The 17,330-nt window shown below is 41.7% G+C and overlaps 1 protein-coding gene across 7 annotated transcripts in view; it reads right to left on the reverse strand.

Annotated features, from left to right (window-relative positions):
• The window catches only part of HECW1 (HECT, C2 and WW domain containing E3 ubiquitin protein ligase 1), a 252,223-nt gene that overhangs the window by 177,783 nt on the left and 57,110 nt on the right, over positions 1-17,330 (reverse strand). The window contains exon 2 of one of the 7 annotated variants that reach the window (XM_064705010.1): positions 7,883-7,940. The exons of the other annotated variants lie outside the window; for them this stretch is intronic. Within the exon in view, the coding sequence (XP_064561080.1) occupies positions 7,883-7,909 (27 nt within the window). The 5' untranslated portion in view covers positions 7,910-7,940. The remainder of the gene's footprint in view (positions 1-7,882; positions 7,941-17,330) is intronic. 7 annotated transcript variants of the gene reach the window in all.

A 17,330-nucleotide genomic window follows, 5' to 3' on the forward strand; every position in this document is an offset into this window, starting at 1 on the left:
CATAAGACAAATCTAAGCCATGTATCTAAGGTTTCCTGGGAAAATGCTAGCCAATGCTAGATTAAATGCAGCCTGGTAGTTTCCCCTTGGGAAACAATTAGAGGTATAAAGCAGATTTTCAAAGCAGAAATCACCCATAACAACTGGAGCAGTCTAGTTCAAGCAGATAAAGAAGAGAAAACTGGTCCAGGTTCCATCAACCAAATAGAAACATAAAAGAGAGACAAGCCCTGTGACTACAATCTCCAAAAATTCCTGGAGTTGCACTTAGAGATGGGCAACCCCTGTGGTGACTGTATGATTGCTGAACTCCACCCATACTGAGTTGGCTGCCAGTGCCAGAACACCTCCAACACAATAATTAAATATTGGGGTATCACAATCATATGTAGAGGCCTGTACATCTGCTTATGTTACTGCTCGGGGTGCTAATTTACTTCTTTCCTCTTTTACTCCAGTTCAAAAGGGTTTCTAGTCCCATGTTCAAAATGTCTTGTGAGAGCTTTCACAGAAGAAGATCATCTGCAGAGGTGATGGGAAGTATTCTATTTCACTCGTTCACAGACAAAAAAACATGAAAATGGTTCGGAATGAAGGTTCAAACAATAGTTTCATTTAATTTTAATGAGAACCATTAGTTAGACTTAACACTTTTTTGCTGCCATTGAATCCTCACAGAAGAAAAGTAATTACAGTTTTTAATACTGCACTTAAAGTAAGGCCCAAAGGAGAATTTTTTAAACCTATTTTTCTGGTAACAAATCCTCTGTCAAGGAAGTGTCTTAAATTCATCAAGGATTAGGTTTTAGGGCATTGCAATGAAAGCCTACGGTTTCAATAATTAGTATTTATAGAAGCCTGCACAAGTAAGCAAGCTGGAAATCTGTTCAGTTCTGCAGGCCTTAAACCCGAGTTCCAGAAGAAAGACTGAGACACAAACATCGCCCTGCAACAAGGCTGTGGCCACACAAGCAGCCATGGCCTGACTGGGTGTCTAAGAATGGAACTCAGTTCTGCTCTCCTATGGACAACAAGAACTTCCTGCTGACCAATTTTGTGCTCAAATCAGTGAAATATGCTTTGGTCTACACATACTACTTTAAATTGATGATATTACTTGTTAGATGAAATACTATTCAATTTAACCCTAAGCAGTAAAACTGGAATGTCAGTGACATTAAAACTTGACCAGTGAACAGGCAGTGTAGGGATTCATTTGTGTGTATACACTGGGTTTGTGTGACCAAGTTTTGGTAGCAGGGGACTACAGGGGCAACTTCTGTGAGCAGCTGCCAGAGGCTTCCTCAATGTCCCATGGAGACATTGCCAGCTGGCTCCAAGAGGGATCCCCCTCTGGCAAAGGCCAAGCCCATCAATGATGGTGGTAGCACCTCTGGCATAACATTGTTAAGACAAGTAAAACATTTCAACAAGAGGGATGAAAAAATGTGTGCCCAACAATCATGGAAACCCCATGATCACTGAAGGAGGGGAAGTAAGTACTTCAAGCATCAGAGCAGAGATTGCCGTGAAGCCTGGGATGCAGACCATGGTGAGGAAGCTGTGTCCCAGAAACTCTTGGAGGTCCACAGTGAAGAAGAGATCCACCTGCAGCCCAAGAGGAACCCCAAGCCAAAGCAGATGGATGCTTGAAGGAGGCTGTGACCCCATGGGAAGGCCACTCTGGAACAGGCTCCTGGCAGGAACTGAAGATGCATGGAGAGAAAAGCCCACCACTGTAGCAGGTTTTCTGGCAGGAACTGCAGATTGTGGGAAGAACTCACATTGGAGAAGTTTGGAGAACTGTGTCCTGTGGGAAGGACCCCACAGGAGACCCCTTGCCGGAGCAGGGTAAGGAGTCCTCCCCCTGGGGAGGAAGGAGTGGCAGAAAAAACATGGGAAGAACTGGCCACAACCCCAGGGGGAGAACTTGTTTTTAAGGTTTGGTTGTATTTCTCATTACCCTACTCTGATTTGATTGCTAAGAATTTAATTTATCTGAGTCAAGTTTGATTTTCCCTTGCCAGTAACGGGTGAGTGATCTCTCCCTGTTCTTATCTGAACACACAAACCTTTGTTATATTTTCTCTCCCCTTGTCCAGTTGAGGAGGGGAATAATTAAGCAACTCTGGTGGGCACCTGATGTCCACTCAGGGTGAACCCACCACAATATAAGACCTGCAAGCAGACAAAGACACTAATTTAACAAATTTATCGCTTGTAACACATTAACTTAATAGCTACATACTATTCTGGTACTGTTTCTCTCGGTATTAGTGATAAATTGATTGCTGTATTTTTCTAACCTTTAACCAGAAGCTAAATGTTTGCATTAAAAACGTTCAAGTCTGGTTCCAAAAGTATTCCTGGAAATAAAAACAAGCAACCCTGTTAGCAGTGGAATTAATACAGCTGTTTTCCTGCAGAGCTCTATCCTTCATCATCACCAAACCTTTATTAAAGCCCCAGCTTTTGCCTGTCCATTTCAATGCAAAAAAACCCACCTAAGGCAAAGGAAATTATAATCCCAGAGACTTTGCCATCTGCTTCAGCAGGTGACAAATGACTCAACCTGTCTTTCCTCCAGTCCCAACCTTGGGTCTCTCTCCTCTTCCCAACCCTGAGGCCTGTAGAAACCTAATTATCTCAAAGACTCCTTTTTGTTTCACTTGAAATTAGCCAATGGCTTCAGAAGTAATTAGGGAAGAGACTGACAGACAGAAAGGGCAACCAGAAGTCTGATCATCACAGGAAGGTAGGCTATAAAAACATTCTACACAGCCTCCACAGACTGAATTGATTACTCACACCAGGGACTTTCCTCCTGTGTAGAAGTCTGCAGAAATAGGTGTTATGGTATTTCAAAGGCCATTAGAAACACACAACATAAATCTAATCAAAGTGACTTTAGTGGGAACAGGACCTGATCAAATATGCAACACAACACTCCTCCCTCTCCAGCTCCCTTCTTCCTAATTAGTATTTTGTCATACAGAGTTCAGCGTGTTCTCATCCTTGTGGAAAATTTTAGTTACAAATTAAACAAAATATGCTTATATTTTCTGTATGGATTTTGTGACAGATTTCCCGCTTAGTAAAACTGGTGTGAATTTTTTCTCCTACTTTGAATGAGGCATCAAGTGCATAATTTTTCTACAAGAACCAAAGAAATTAACAGAGGTGAAAACTCAGTGTCATGAAAAATGGACTAATTTGAAATGCAAAGTACAAAAAAAAAAATCTCATTTATATTTTTCATTTTTAAATTCGCAATTCAATTAAAGTATATATTCACATAAAGAGTCAGAGATAATGTATTTAACAGAGCTTTCTTGGTGTATTGTAGAATAATTTTTTTCATTATGCAACTAGTTCTGTAAAATGGTTTAATATTAATAAAATTAAATGTTAATTGACTTTAATTAGACTTTTATCATATAGAGGCTCAAAAAATAATGGATGTTTTCAGCCAGTTTATCTGCCTTAAAGAGATGGGACACATTTTGAGAACATATTTAAATTTCCCAGTAAAATCAAAATATTTGTGCCTGTCAAAACCAAAGTATATCCACACATCATGCAAGAGCAAAGCTAAAAAACACTATGGAAACAATGTACGTTCCCAGCATGGAAAACCTGGAGGTTATAAGCATATTTGTATTTTACCAAAAGAAATTATAATGCCTTTTATTTCAGATTTTTTTAAAAGTTCTTGAGGTTTTTGCTGACAACAGCCAGTACAGCAAGCAGAAATTTTAAAGTGGCATCGAAACTCTGAAGGCACGCATAGTTTCCAATGTCATCAATCTTATCCAGTATGGATAATAGCTTGTGCAGTAAGTATGGATCAGTACAAAAGTGAATTCAGCCTAGGCCTCATCTTGCATGTCTTGGATGCAATGGAAAATGAGGCCTAGGTTGTTAAATTCAACAGGCCTTGAAACAACTTCTGTCCCTTCTAAATTCTTGAAGTTAGATGGAAAGCACCACCTTCACAACCTTTCAGTTAAGTGATATCACGGGCAGAATGACAATCAGTATCAAATTTCCTATTAAGTGCTCCCTTCTTAATAACCTGGACAATAATATGGACAATAATATTGGTCAGTTGTGCTGGTTTTTAAAGCATGTCTCGATTTCTGGTGGTGCCCTTAAGCACCCTTGTGTTTTTCCAAATGTATGGTTATTCCTTTACATGTCTGGCAGAGAATAAGCAAGTACAGAGAATTGTTCCTTCAATTAAACTGGTGCTAGAAATAGAGACACACGAAAACAGGAAGAGAGAATCGTGCCAAAAATTAATCTATTTCTTAATTTCTCCATTAAGATGTAACTGCAATCCCAGCCAATATTTATGTACTCTAATTAAAAAGACATTAGGAGAGCCAGGGCTCTGGCTCACAGCTCCACCTCTCCTCCAAGCACTCTCCCATATCTTGCAGCCATTGCTGGGACCACCAGCACACATTTGAGAGTCTACAGGAAGAGCCAGGGTTTCCTTCCCACTGGCAGGCTGGATAACCACCGTCCCTTTTGCACTCAATGATTTTGGTGGATCTGTTGGCTCCTCTGCCTACCAGACAAACATGTAAGAAAAACTGCACAGTTCAAAGCACATTCTTTACATACTTTGGTTGTCACTAGCATTAAAGGCAGTGCAAGTGCAGTTATCACTAGCAATAAAGGCAGTGCAAATATACAAGGCACAGATTAAAGAAAAGGGATTGCAAAATGCTTTATTTTGGATATGGGGAAATGCTTTTGTCTGGGAAATAGCTGCCAGTATAGGTTACACCAATATGTGCTGCCTTATGAAAAGTAATTCCTAAGCTTATTTGTTGTTGTTTATTTTGCTCCAGAATTACACTGCAAAAGGATGTCTGAAAAGTTTTTGTCTGTTGAATCCTAAATAAATCCCAGGTAAAAACTGTATAGTAACAACTGTACAGTAACAACATTTGGCATAGGAAAATCAATGGATGTTTTTCCCATAAATAACACTTTTTATTTAAAGTATTAATTCCATAGGTGATAAACTCTAATTAAAGAATAAAATACTGTTGTGTGACTTTATACATACTACATAAAGCACATGTGTTATAGTGATCCCTGATAGACCAAACATAATATAAAACTCACATTGGAGATGATTTTTTAAGTGGTGGATTGATAACAGCCCTCTTCCCTAATGAAGGACTCAATCCAAAGCAAAAGGTTAATATGCTGTTCTCTGTCTCATCTAGAGAAGAGTTTTTAAAAGGCAGAAATAACTTGCAGAGGAGCCACCACATACTAGAGCACTAAGATATTTTGTAACTGGGACCTTATTTTGATTGTGTTATAACTTTTTTTTTGGCTGTTTCTATATTTTCCTTTCAGTTTTTATAGCCTGCATTGAGATTTGAGCACTTTTCTATATTGGTTGTACAGTTGAGAGAAAACGGTGCTCTGAAATACCAACAGGAGCATGACTTTACTCTGTTGATTATATAGAGCATATATAGGGAAAATAATTTGAAGAAATTAGATACTTAAACACTTCTAAATAGTGCTTACACCTCCTCAAGTATTAGGCAGGGTCCTACACTCCTTGTAGCCATCAAGTCTTCAAACTGCTTAGAAATACTGGCACTTATCTTCAATGCCTACATTGCAACTCAAAAGCCTTATCTGGAAGGACAACTAAATGTCCTTACAGGTACCTACTGCTGATTGCCATACACTAAATTATGCATCTGGTTTGATTTCCCTGAAGTAACTCATGCTAGATTAACACAGAAACAAATTTTTTTCTAATAATGGCAATAAAGGAGAAAGAAGTGTCCAGCCAGAAATTTTGTTATAAACTTAGTTCAACATGCTTTCCATACAGGATGAGGAGAGGGGAGGTGGGGCAAGGAACTGGGGAAAGACTTTTTCCAATTTAGGAAATACTTTTTACCCTCCATACATACAGGAGAGTGGTAGAAACTGAACCAAAGCTGCAGTTAAGGAATTTTGTCAATAAAAGATAGATGATGTAGCTAATAGAGAGCGCTTTGTGACAGGTGTTTGACATCACTTTGGTACACCTGGATACTGCTGCCCACACAAACTGAGGACCAAGGCTCCCTTACCTTAACCACAAGACCACCCTGAGGAAACAAAGCATCACAGTCAGCTGAATATGCTGAAGCAAGTAATTTGTTTTCTTCCTGCTGCTACATCAGCTACCTATTCATGGCAGGATTCTTGGAAGCAGGAATGTACTTAACAGAACATCCAGGATCTCCTGTGGTAGTGTGTGTAAGGGTCCAGATTTGTTAAAGACACTTAGCTAGCAGTGAGAGAACCATTCATTTAAAACTTAGGAAAATCATCACCACAGATGAACTTTAAAATTCTGCAAATGCATTCCTTCTGATGCCCAAGTAAAGTACAGTTTTGCTCATAAGTTAAACAGGTATTATGCACTCTGCTTTCCAAAGCAAACCCTATTCTCAATCTTTTTCATGCCCCTTTGGCTATTAAACATGCCCTTCCTCTTAAGCCTTTTCACTTGAGCAAAAGTGATGGGATGGGGGGATATTTCATTCAGTTTGTTGGTTTTCTTTTTTTTTTTGAGTAATAAAAGAAACTGCCAAATACTTCTGATGATGTACTTACCTGATGCAATAGCTGCAAAATTCAAATGATTGTCATATGAAATGTCAGCTTGTGAACAGTTGTCATAAACTAGGACATTCAAGGATTACTCTTCACCAAAGAGTCTTTATGTGATTCTTCATCGCATTTTGTGAATCCATATGCATGTAGAATACCACCAAGCTTGCAGCTTGACAGAGGTGAAAGAAGTGCTGTTGGACACGTCCACAAAGATTCTCAGTTGTCATCATCAAGAGACTTCATGTATTTCCTCAGCAATTACAGCACTGCTTAATTTGCACAGAGGCTCGAATGCCTCCCCAGCAGAACTGCTCGTGCCTGAGGCTCTCACTGGCTACTGTGAAGTGCAGAACTTTAAACAGAAAGGATACATCCTCATGAAACTGGAAGAACATAATGCCCTATGACACACATGGCTGCTCACTGAACTCTTCCTCTTCACAGAATTCAAGTCATTTGGATGATTAATAAGAGAGGAAAATATAGAAGCAAACACTCAAACAAAAGCCCCAACCATATCAACATTTCACTGACAGAAATAACACCAGATAAACTTCAATGCACATTCTGGCTCTCTTAGATAACGCACAACAATTGAGGAGACTAAGCTGTGCAGGAGGATGCATTCAGCAGCAGTGTGTTACGCATGCACATCATCTCACAGGTTCCTCTAGTCAGTGATTAGTGCCATAGTCATACATCCCTGCATCTCACACATTAGTGTCTGCCGTGATGGCTGATTTGTGTGTCGTGATGACTCAGAATTAATTCACAGTTAGAAGCTGCAGGTTTCAGAAAATGCCTTGTGAAGGTGAGTGGTTGATGCATTCTGTGCTTTGCCTAGGCATGGATACGTGCAACTGCAGTGTTACAGCTGTCTGCTGCTCCCAGGACCTCCTTGCTAGGATTGTATAATCACCACATCTTCATTCCATAAGAATTCTTGGGCTGGCCACACAAAAACAAAACCCCACACTCACATCAGATGGATGCTTAGCAGGTTACAAAAGAAAAGACAAGAAAACCTTAAACAACGAAAGATCACTTCAAATGAAGGTTGATTGGGCATATTCTTGAAAAGGTGCTCAAATTACCTGAACCACTTTGCTTGATCTTAAACATGGACCAGGGGCAGCTGCAACGAGCTCTGAGCTTTGGCACATTCCATTATATGAATGGTAGTGAATTTATAATGGAATGGTATGGATGGTTTTTATAATCAGAAAAACACACTGACCTTAACACTACACAGGTGGAGCAGCATAATGACCCGCCAATTGTAAGCGCATCAATTCCTGGGGAAAATTCAATGAGGTTAACTCAGCATGTATCCCATAACCAACATAAGCGACATTTAAAAATACTGTTTTTCCACCAAAGCCTTTGACAACATTTTATTACTTGATTCGTTCCAGTGTTCAGTATCTAGTGTACCTTACCCATGTTAACAGCATACTACGTTACGTTCCAGTAGAGCTGGACATTGTCATGCACTTCATGACATGAAATACACTTATTTTAGAAACTATGAACAATGTTAGGTACAATAAACTTTTCAGACTGTGTAAGATTAACCATAATATCCATTTAACTTAGAAAGAAACTGAAAGAAAATAAAAGACTTTTACAACGGAGTTTCATTGCAAAATCCTCACACTGAATGAGCTTAGATGGGTGCCAGCTGACCAGTATTTCCTCTTCCCATTGATTTATTGACAAACATGGATATTTCAGGGACCAGCCACAAAGGAAGTAAATTTCAGTGTACCATACTGGAGCGGACCAGATATCCAGTCTGAGTAGTCCAATATATAGTTTGAATAGTTCACAATTAGACTGCAAAATACTGTGAACAAGATTCTCCTCCTTCCTTATTCAGGCCTCAAACAGTTTTGAAACATCCACATGTTAACTACACAGAGAGAAACAAGGAAACGAAGAGAGAAACTTAAGCCTGAATCAGGAAGAGCCAATCGGCAAGGACAGAAGGCTCTTCAAACATGAAGTAATAAAACTTTAAAATGCAATTAAAAAACTGAAAAACATTCACAACTCAGCCACATGAGCAACATTTACAATGCCTATACTTCAGCTCATTCTCCTTCCTTCTCTTTTGTGATCTGGGCATGCTGACACTTTATAGCTTCCCTACAGCACTAGCAGGGAAAGCCCCTCAGCAACCAGAGTTTGATATCCCCATCTCTTCACATCAGACACCTCTGGAGACTGTTGGCCCACCCTGCTATTCTCCCCACCATGAGTTTCTGCTGTGCACTCATCAACAGATGAGAAACCTTAAAACAACATGATCGACACCACTGCTAAAATTGTCAATTCATCAAGAGCACAAAAATGAAGAAGAGAAGCAAAAGGTTTGGATTTAGGAAGATTCCCAACTATTCACAAATGTTCAACTGAAAAAAAAAAACCAACCAAACAAAACAGTGCCATTTGATTATACTCACCTGTTATTAAAAGACTTTCAAAACATGTAATAGCCACAAAATTAGACAAAATAAAAGTACACGTTGCTTTGTCATCTCTCTCTGTCTTGCATAAGCCACTAAATCTCATGGATATAATCCATTTTAGTCCCAAATTTACCAACTGCCTATAGCCTGGTGGCCCTTTGCTTTTATTAAAGAAGCGTATTTACACTGGAAATAAAGCAGGGTGATCCCAAAGTTGGGCAAGGAGCCACATCATCTTTAAAGGCAATCTCAGAGAAGTTAATCCACACTTTTTTCAGCTGTCTGGTAAAGGCACACACAGCAAAACTCTTCCAAATAGCTGAACTGTAAATCCTCTTCTCACAACCAGCCACCACGAATTTTCTACAGCCACACAGAAGCTGGTTTCAGACTTAGTAGCTTTGCACATAACAAAAAAGTAATAAACTACATTATGCCACATACAGTGGAGACATTCCATTCTCTACTTTCTGTGATTTGGGATAAAAGTATAGGCACAGGTCTCTTTCTAAGCCAGTTCTAATGCAGCTTTCATAGAAAGTTTCATTCCCAAAGGCAATGTGAAAACCCCACAGCTTCACTCTTGCCTCTAGAGCCAACCACAATACACCAGCAGCTTATGCAGAGTAGGGATGCTGCAAGACCACTCTGGAAGGAGGAAGAGCTTCCAGACTTGCACCCCATCTGCCTCCTGCTGTGCCAGACAACACAACTCCAAGGTACTGCAACACATTTTCTCACTTCTTCATCCTCAAAGCATCTCAGCATGACAAACCTCAGTTGAAGTCACTCAGTTTGTGAATGGCAAGCAAAAATAAACCAGTGTGCATATCTACCTAAACTGCCTGGCTCACATACCATGCAAAACCTATGCTGAGTCACAAAGAGCATTTTTTGCACAGAGGCAGAATGTGTTGTGATCCCTTCACACATTTAATCCAGAAAGAATGACATTGCTCAGGATTTATGGCAAACCTGACAGAAAGCCCTGCTGCCAGCACCCCAGCCAGCCAGGAACACCCCATGGGCAGCGAAGCTCCAGTGCCACGCTGCGGTCAGGTCTGTATTCATACCCTGTGCTGTATTCATCCCCTGCTCCAGGACAAGTGGCAGGTGTGCCTGTATGCATTCAGACTTCAACAGCAACAGATGGGAGAACTGCTATCTTACATATGGATAGATTTACTCAGGGGTACATTTATATTAAATGACGTGCTTCAGAATCATAATTATAATTGAAGTGCGCTTCAGGTAAATTGGAGAGCCTATGATCATAAAGACTATCATTGCTTAGATGAACACAGTTTTCTGGATTTGTTTGTTGCTGTCTCTGGTCACCCATGAACTCCTGTCTTTACATCCAGATTGCAAGTTTCCTGGCACTTTAGTTTGGGTTTCACACGGCTCTCGTACAGCATTTGTACATCTCAGTCCATGACTGGGTCTGCCAGTTGCTATTGCAATGAAAGTCTAAACAGCATTTATTTCATTAAATGCATATGCAAACATATCATCTCAAGGGCCAGGAAAACCTGAATTATTATGTTTAGAACCTGTGTGATAAAGAGGTAAGAGAAACAGACTAAGGAATACAGGAGAATACAGGAGTTGTGCTGCTTGTTTTGAGACTACTACAACCTGTGTACACATTCATTTTCTGTCTGGGAACAAGAGTTTGTCAACAAAATCAGCCCCAGCTCAGAGGATGAGTAGTTTCCTCTGAGATCTCCACATGAGATTATCATGATCCAGAAGAAAAGTAGGGAGAGCGGTCCACTCAGCAGTGAAGTCTTCTTAAGCTATTTCTTCTTCCAGAAACAAAGCAAATTGAAGTGGATTCAACTGATGTTTACTACCTCCCTGATTTCTGTTTTTATCTCTCTCACCTTACCTAACACCTTTTCTTTCCTCACTTGTCATTTAACATTAGGGTTTCTTGCTTGCTATTCAGCCCTGAAAAGCCCAGCTATGCCTCAGTCCCCTTTCCTTCAGTTTTCTTATCCATCTCCTTAGCTTCTGTTATTATTCCATCTTTTCCTTCTCCCCCTCCACTTTTCATTTCCTTCAGGTTTGTCCCCCTCCCTACAGAAGCCACTGCTGATCTCTGCAGCTGTTGCTTGATCCTCTTATCCTGCCTTTTAAGTAGTCTCTGTGTACCCTTGTTTTTTTTTTCTGTTTATCACACAAGTATATTAATATAATCTTTATGCATGCCATGTCCTGCCTGAAGCAATCTTAAGTCTCATATCCTGCTCGTAGCTGCCATCTTGCTTCAAATCCCCTTCTCAAAAACACTTTTTGCAAAGAAAACCCTGATCATAGTAAAGGTGGAATGCAAACAACTAAAAACATATCTCTTTTCAATCTCTAGATACTCATGCACACATCTGCTTGTACAGGTCTACACTTCTAGTGTGCCCTGGCCTCTGGCTGCAGCCCATGCTTCCTCTTAACACATGGGATAGTTTGTATAGCAATTAGCCCAACAGGTCTCCAGCCAGGATGTGCAGTACAGGCTAGTAAAAGCAAGAAAATCTATTCAAGCTTGAAAAATTCTTTCATTCAGTGCTCAACAGTTTGTTTCCAGAGACAGCAAATACTTGTGCTCAGCATATGACACTACTTGCAAGAGGGGCTGATCTGGCATCTGAGAACAGACATCTGCCCAAACTCCTGAGCCACTGTGGACGAGATGGAGCTCCACACACAGCAATGCTAACAGAACACAGAACATGCTTTTCTGTCAATAAGCAATCCTGTTAACAATGACAGAAGAGTAGGTATGTTGGTACAGCAGATATGCTTTTCTGTCCCTCTGTTGCTTCCCTTCTTTCTTTGTTTGCACGGACACCATCACCATCAATTAAGAGCTTCCTGCTGCACAGCTTAAGCACTGTCTTTGTATTGAAGTGGTTGGAACACCATTGAAGAGATCAAAATCACTGTTTTTCTTAAACTTCCACAGATCGATATTTGAAAGGTTTTTCCGTTTTTATGAAGATCAGAGAAAGATAGGTAGTGCCAGTTATTTATGTTAGAAGTGTTTGTTCCTTCTGTCTCAACAAGTGCAAACACATAAGACAATCTCCTGTATTTTTAAGGTTTGGTAATTACACCTGCCAGCTGAAGCTACTAGAGCAGGAAATATATAAAACCCTCAAAATAAATGCATGGTTTTATGACTGTAAGATAAATACTAGCAAATTCTCATGTGTAAATTAGCTAAATAACTCACAAACCATATACATATTAAACGTTTTCTTTTCCCTTCAGAAGACAAAAAGAACACAATATCATTAGAAAAATAATTAATATGTTAATTGAGGATTTTAATTGCCCAGAGACAAACCTCAGTTGCATTGAAATCTGGCTCAAAATCAGAGGTACATCTGTTGTGGAAAGCACTCCAGTTTTTTCAAGTAAAGACACAAAATCTTGTACATATTAACATAAAATGGAAACTCATTGTTTTGCAGCAAAGGCAAATCAAAAAGATAGCAACACCTTCATGCCATTTTCAGGTGAGATCTTCCATTTGCTAATTTGCCAATTGACCACATTGATCTCAGTTTGCAGCCCAGCTTTGGAAGTTATCAGATAGCAATGGTCTTCTCTCCAGGCCTCAGCTGGAGGGGAGGGTGAAGGCTGTAGAACTATATACTATGTGATAGATTCTTCTGCCTCATGCGTGCCAAGAAATCCAGAGTCTGAGGTGGACAAGGAAGCCTAAATTCTTGAACAATAGTGTTTTTGCAATCTAAATTCAAAAGACCTGACCATGAACTTCCCTGAAGGGTGAAGCCTGAAAGATGCGTCAAGGGGGCTCCACCCATGAGTGACCTGCTGGAGTCCAGCTCCATGCAGTCACAACCAGATCCAGCCTCTGCTGAGCCATGGACGAGGTGTGTGTGTGGGCTCTGAACACGGGGCTGTGGTGTCAGTCCAGCTCCTTTCAGAACTGGTGTCTGTCTCTTAGAAGAGGAAATATTCATGGCTGGCATTAACTGAGCTTCTATTGGGAAGTGTCACGGGAGAAAGTGCCCAACCAGTCCAGGCACTGAGAAAGCTCAAGAGACCAAACCTTGGTGGGCCAGTGTGATGCAGTTCTTGTCCCTGCTGTCTGTAGGGATACACTTTGCTCTCCAGGAGTGTGAATAAAGCTGGCTGATGAACTTTTAAATTGTCTCTGCAGCCATGTAGCACAGAGGAAAGTTGTTACTGGTAATGCTGACATAGACAAGGATGGCATCGGACACTAAAAGGGACCTGCCGCTCTTTAGGGCCTTCATGCCTGGAGGAGAGATGCCAGGAAGGACCGAAGAGTTTCCTTCTTATTGCCCACCTGGAACCATCTGAGACTGCCAGTGTGGCTCATGACATCATTCAAATACAAAAGAATGTAATATTAATTAACAAAAGAAACTGTGTAAAACAACCTCCTAGCACACAGTTAGTAGGCCTTTTGCAAAACTGGTGCAATGAGTATATAATGCCAGGCTATATCCACTCAGTTACAGAATCTCAGCATTTTGATGGAAGCTCAGTGTGACAAGACAGGCCCTTGCATGTGTCTGAATGTGACTGGAGAGATCAGCAGGCAGAGCAAGGTTAGAGACAAATCTGCTATCACTGCTCCTGTCCTGAGGACTTTAAAAAAAGAAATCTGTACATCCTATATAACATGGAATTTTATGAGCTAAAAATTTAGGTTTGCATTATTCTTGAAAAGTAGCTGGTAGTAAATTTCAAGAACAATTGAGCTCTTCTCTCATAAATAACTTTCAGAAAGGATAAAGTGATAAACAAGCTATGAAAATTTTACCCCTGGCTGAAGTGTGTTTTGCATTCCATATAAACACAGCTAGTGAGTGTATTTAATAGAGGATTGGGGCAGCATGGTTTCAGTGGAAAAAGGGGATATGACAGTAAAAGCAGCAATGAGCTATTTTCCTGGTTTGGAAGAGTTCTTATTTGCCTGACTGTGCTTTGGGCTCAGATCCAAATGTTCTATGTCTAAAAATGACCAACCTTACCACAACACCAATGTCACCTCCACTTACTGGTTTCTCAGAGTCTGTATTATTTCCATGGTGATTTGCTGGCTCTGTCCATCTCAGCCTATGGCTCTGGTTTCACTTTGGCTTTCCTCCAAGCTGCAGCTGCTAAAATCAGCCCCCTTATGCCCCAGGAAGAGAGTCTGCAGACAGATCAAGTCCATGGTCCTGCTCCCTGCAGGACATCACAGACTGGCACAGAAGGGGATGGTTGAGAGGAGTGGTCTTTGAGCTGCAGGGTTGGTTTCTGCCACAGCCTGAGAGAGGAGTAACAGCACAAGGTTGGTCCTTGGCAGCCAAGAGGCAGAGGATGTGCGGGGGATGCCCAGCAGCTGTGCCCAGCGCATGGTCACCAAGGCAAGGACAGCACCCTGGGCCTCTGGGGCACAGGGAGTACCTTGGGGCCAGCACCCAAAAGCCTTCCTATGGAGGATGCTGGGTGGAGGATGATGCTGCACATGGAGGGTCCCATCACCCCCATGTTAGAGTGCCACCACCCAGCAATGCAGCACTCACAGTGCCCAGGGGCAGGATAAAGGAGAACATCCTCCTGTGTCCTGTTGCCAGAACTGGCCCAGGGCCAGCCCAAAGACATCCAGGAGGAAATTCCTGAGAAGCTGTTGAGATTACTTGCAGAGAGTTGACAAAAGGAGACCAGGTGATGGACAAGGTTGGTGGAGGCTCTCTGGTGCAAGGCCACCCTCAGAACTCATTGGAAGGATGAAAATCTCTTTCAGCTACATAGCTGTGACCAGACCAAGTAAACACCTTCTTGAGAAGCACTGCAGAGCTCCCTGTCTGCATGCCCTGTGGAGCCAGGGGCAGCAGCTATAAGAAAAGAGGTGCAGAGATGTTTCCAGGGCTCCCAGGACTTGGAATCAGCTACTGGCGCAGGAATGATTCTTGCCTTCAAGGAAGATCAGTCCAGGGGCATGTAATCAGTATCAGAAGCTCCTGAAATGGCTCTAGGTGGGGAGATTAAGGCTTGGGCATCTACTAGGAGGTCAGATCAGCCTTCAAGAGGAGGAGCCATGTCTTGCTCACGTGCTCAGGGAATAGTTGATGGCCCTCACCCAGGTCAGAAAGGAATTTTCCCCTGGGGTAGAGTGGCACTGGCCCTGGGGTGTTTGCCTTGCCCTGCAGCACTGAGCCTGACTGGTGAGGACAAGAAGCACAGGAACAGAGTGAGCTTTGGAAGGCAAAAAGCATGCTTGGCATCAATATGTGTCATATTTCAGAAATTCACTACAGTTTGACACACCTCCTCTTCTTTTTCTTTTGTGTGTGGTTGGTCCTGATCATTCTTCACATTCTCTTCAGGAAACAGGAGCTGCTTGGCACGCATTCCTGCTGCTATTTTCTGTAGTTCCGTCACTTGCCTTTGCCAGACTGCAAAGGATGTATTTTCAAGCTAAACTGAAGAACACATCAGCCTGCTCCTGGCTACACATGCTCATTGTGGTAATGGTTGTGAGCATTGGCTCTGAAACAGATTCAGAAAAACAAGAAAATTCTATTTTCAGTTGTAAACTTTGTGCTATGTGTCCTCTTCAGTTTTTAAAGCTGAGAAGACCCTGTCGTGGCAGGCAAATAACAGCCTCTGTGTTACTTAATTTATGTTGAGCAGAGCAAATAGGACAGAGCAGTAGTGCCCTGTTAAATCCAGAGCTCTGCATGACAAGGCCCGACCCAGGTCTGAGGGCTGCAGCCCCGAGAGCAGCTCTGCAGGGCAGGTCCCAGCCCAGCCAGGAGACAGGGGCAGAGATGGGCACACACACAGCAGGGCTCAGCCAGGACTGAAGGTCCCAGGCAGAGCTGGGACACGTCCCTGGGCCCTTGGCCAGGAGGTGTGGGGCTGGGGGTCCCAGGGCAGGCCAGCCCCAGCCACTGAGGCCTGTGAGCACCACCAGGGTCCTGTCAGGACGAAACTTCAGTGCTCTTGTGCTCTTCTTCAGACACTGGTGGTGGGACACTTCAGAGACAGAGTATTGGGCCAGATGGACCTTCCCTCCGAGGGAGTGCTGCTGTTCACACAAGGAACAGTAAAATACAAGTGTTTTACTATGTTTTTCAAAGGAAAACAGGTTAAGGCATTTCTGAAAAGGAGTGCAAGAAGTAAAAATAAAAACTACAGGAAAATTGACACCTTCAAAATATTTGAAACCATTTAGATGAGAAGCACATCCTGCAACAGACTGAGGGCTTGATCTCTGGGCCTCGCTAGGTCAGAGGTTTTGCCATCCTTGGAAAACCCATCTCAGCTGGATGAAAAGACTTTCAAAAACCACACATCACACATACTTTTTGTACATTTGTGCAATTTGTCCCATTATTCAAGACGACCTACAGGGTGATGGAGCCAATGGCTAGGCTGGGGCACTGTTACGGATATTCAATACCTTTTGCTAGCGCAGGGCTAGGAAGAAATGCCATTAGAGGATACCTCAGATGTAATGGCAGGGAAAGTAAGCAATAGGAAGAAGCACAGAAGAAGGGAAGGAACAGTTTATCTGGAAGGGATCTACAATAGTCACATAATTGAACTGTCTGGCTACTTTAGGTATTATCAAAAATTTAAGCGTTGTATTAAAGGCATTATCCCAAAGCATCAAAAACAGTCACAGGCTGGAAGCATCAACCACCTTAATCTTCCTGCAAAACCTGACCTCCTTTCCAGAGACCATATGATTTATTTTTCCTCTTGACTTCCAAGCTGAGTACCCTGTTCAGCCAAGTAATATTAAAAACAAATAGCTGACATTATTATAAATGCTATATTATGACCATTATTTAGGAGTTGGACCAGATGATCTTTAAACGTCCCTTCCAACCCAAACAATTTTGTGAATAAATGCTGACACATTAAGATGAAGTTTAGAACATAGGTTCTGAACCAACATCCTTCTGGAAGCAAGGAGACATGAGCATAGAGCAAATTCCATTATTTCTGCCCCTAACAAGGTGACATCTCACACATGCTCCCTAAGACCTTGAGAAACTGAAGAGAAAATGAGACAATATTCACTACTCTAGTAAGTTGTGGTCTCAGGACAGAGTCTTACTATTTATCAAATTTCCTTCAGTACAGAAAGTAGGAGTTTAAAGAGGGATCAAGATGTCAGGGTATTTTCTTTGCCTAATAGGCAGGAAGGACAGAAAG

This window comes from Zonotrichia leucophrys, chromosome 2 (assembly GCF_028769735.1).
Source record: "Zonotrichia leucophrys gambelii isolate GWCS_2022_RI chromosome 2, RI_Zleu_2.0, whole genome shotgun sequence".
In the NCBI taxonomy this organism is placed as follows: Eukaryota; Metazoa; Chordata; class Aves; order Passeriformes; family Passerellidae; genus Zonotrichia; species Zonotrichia leucophrys.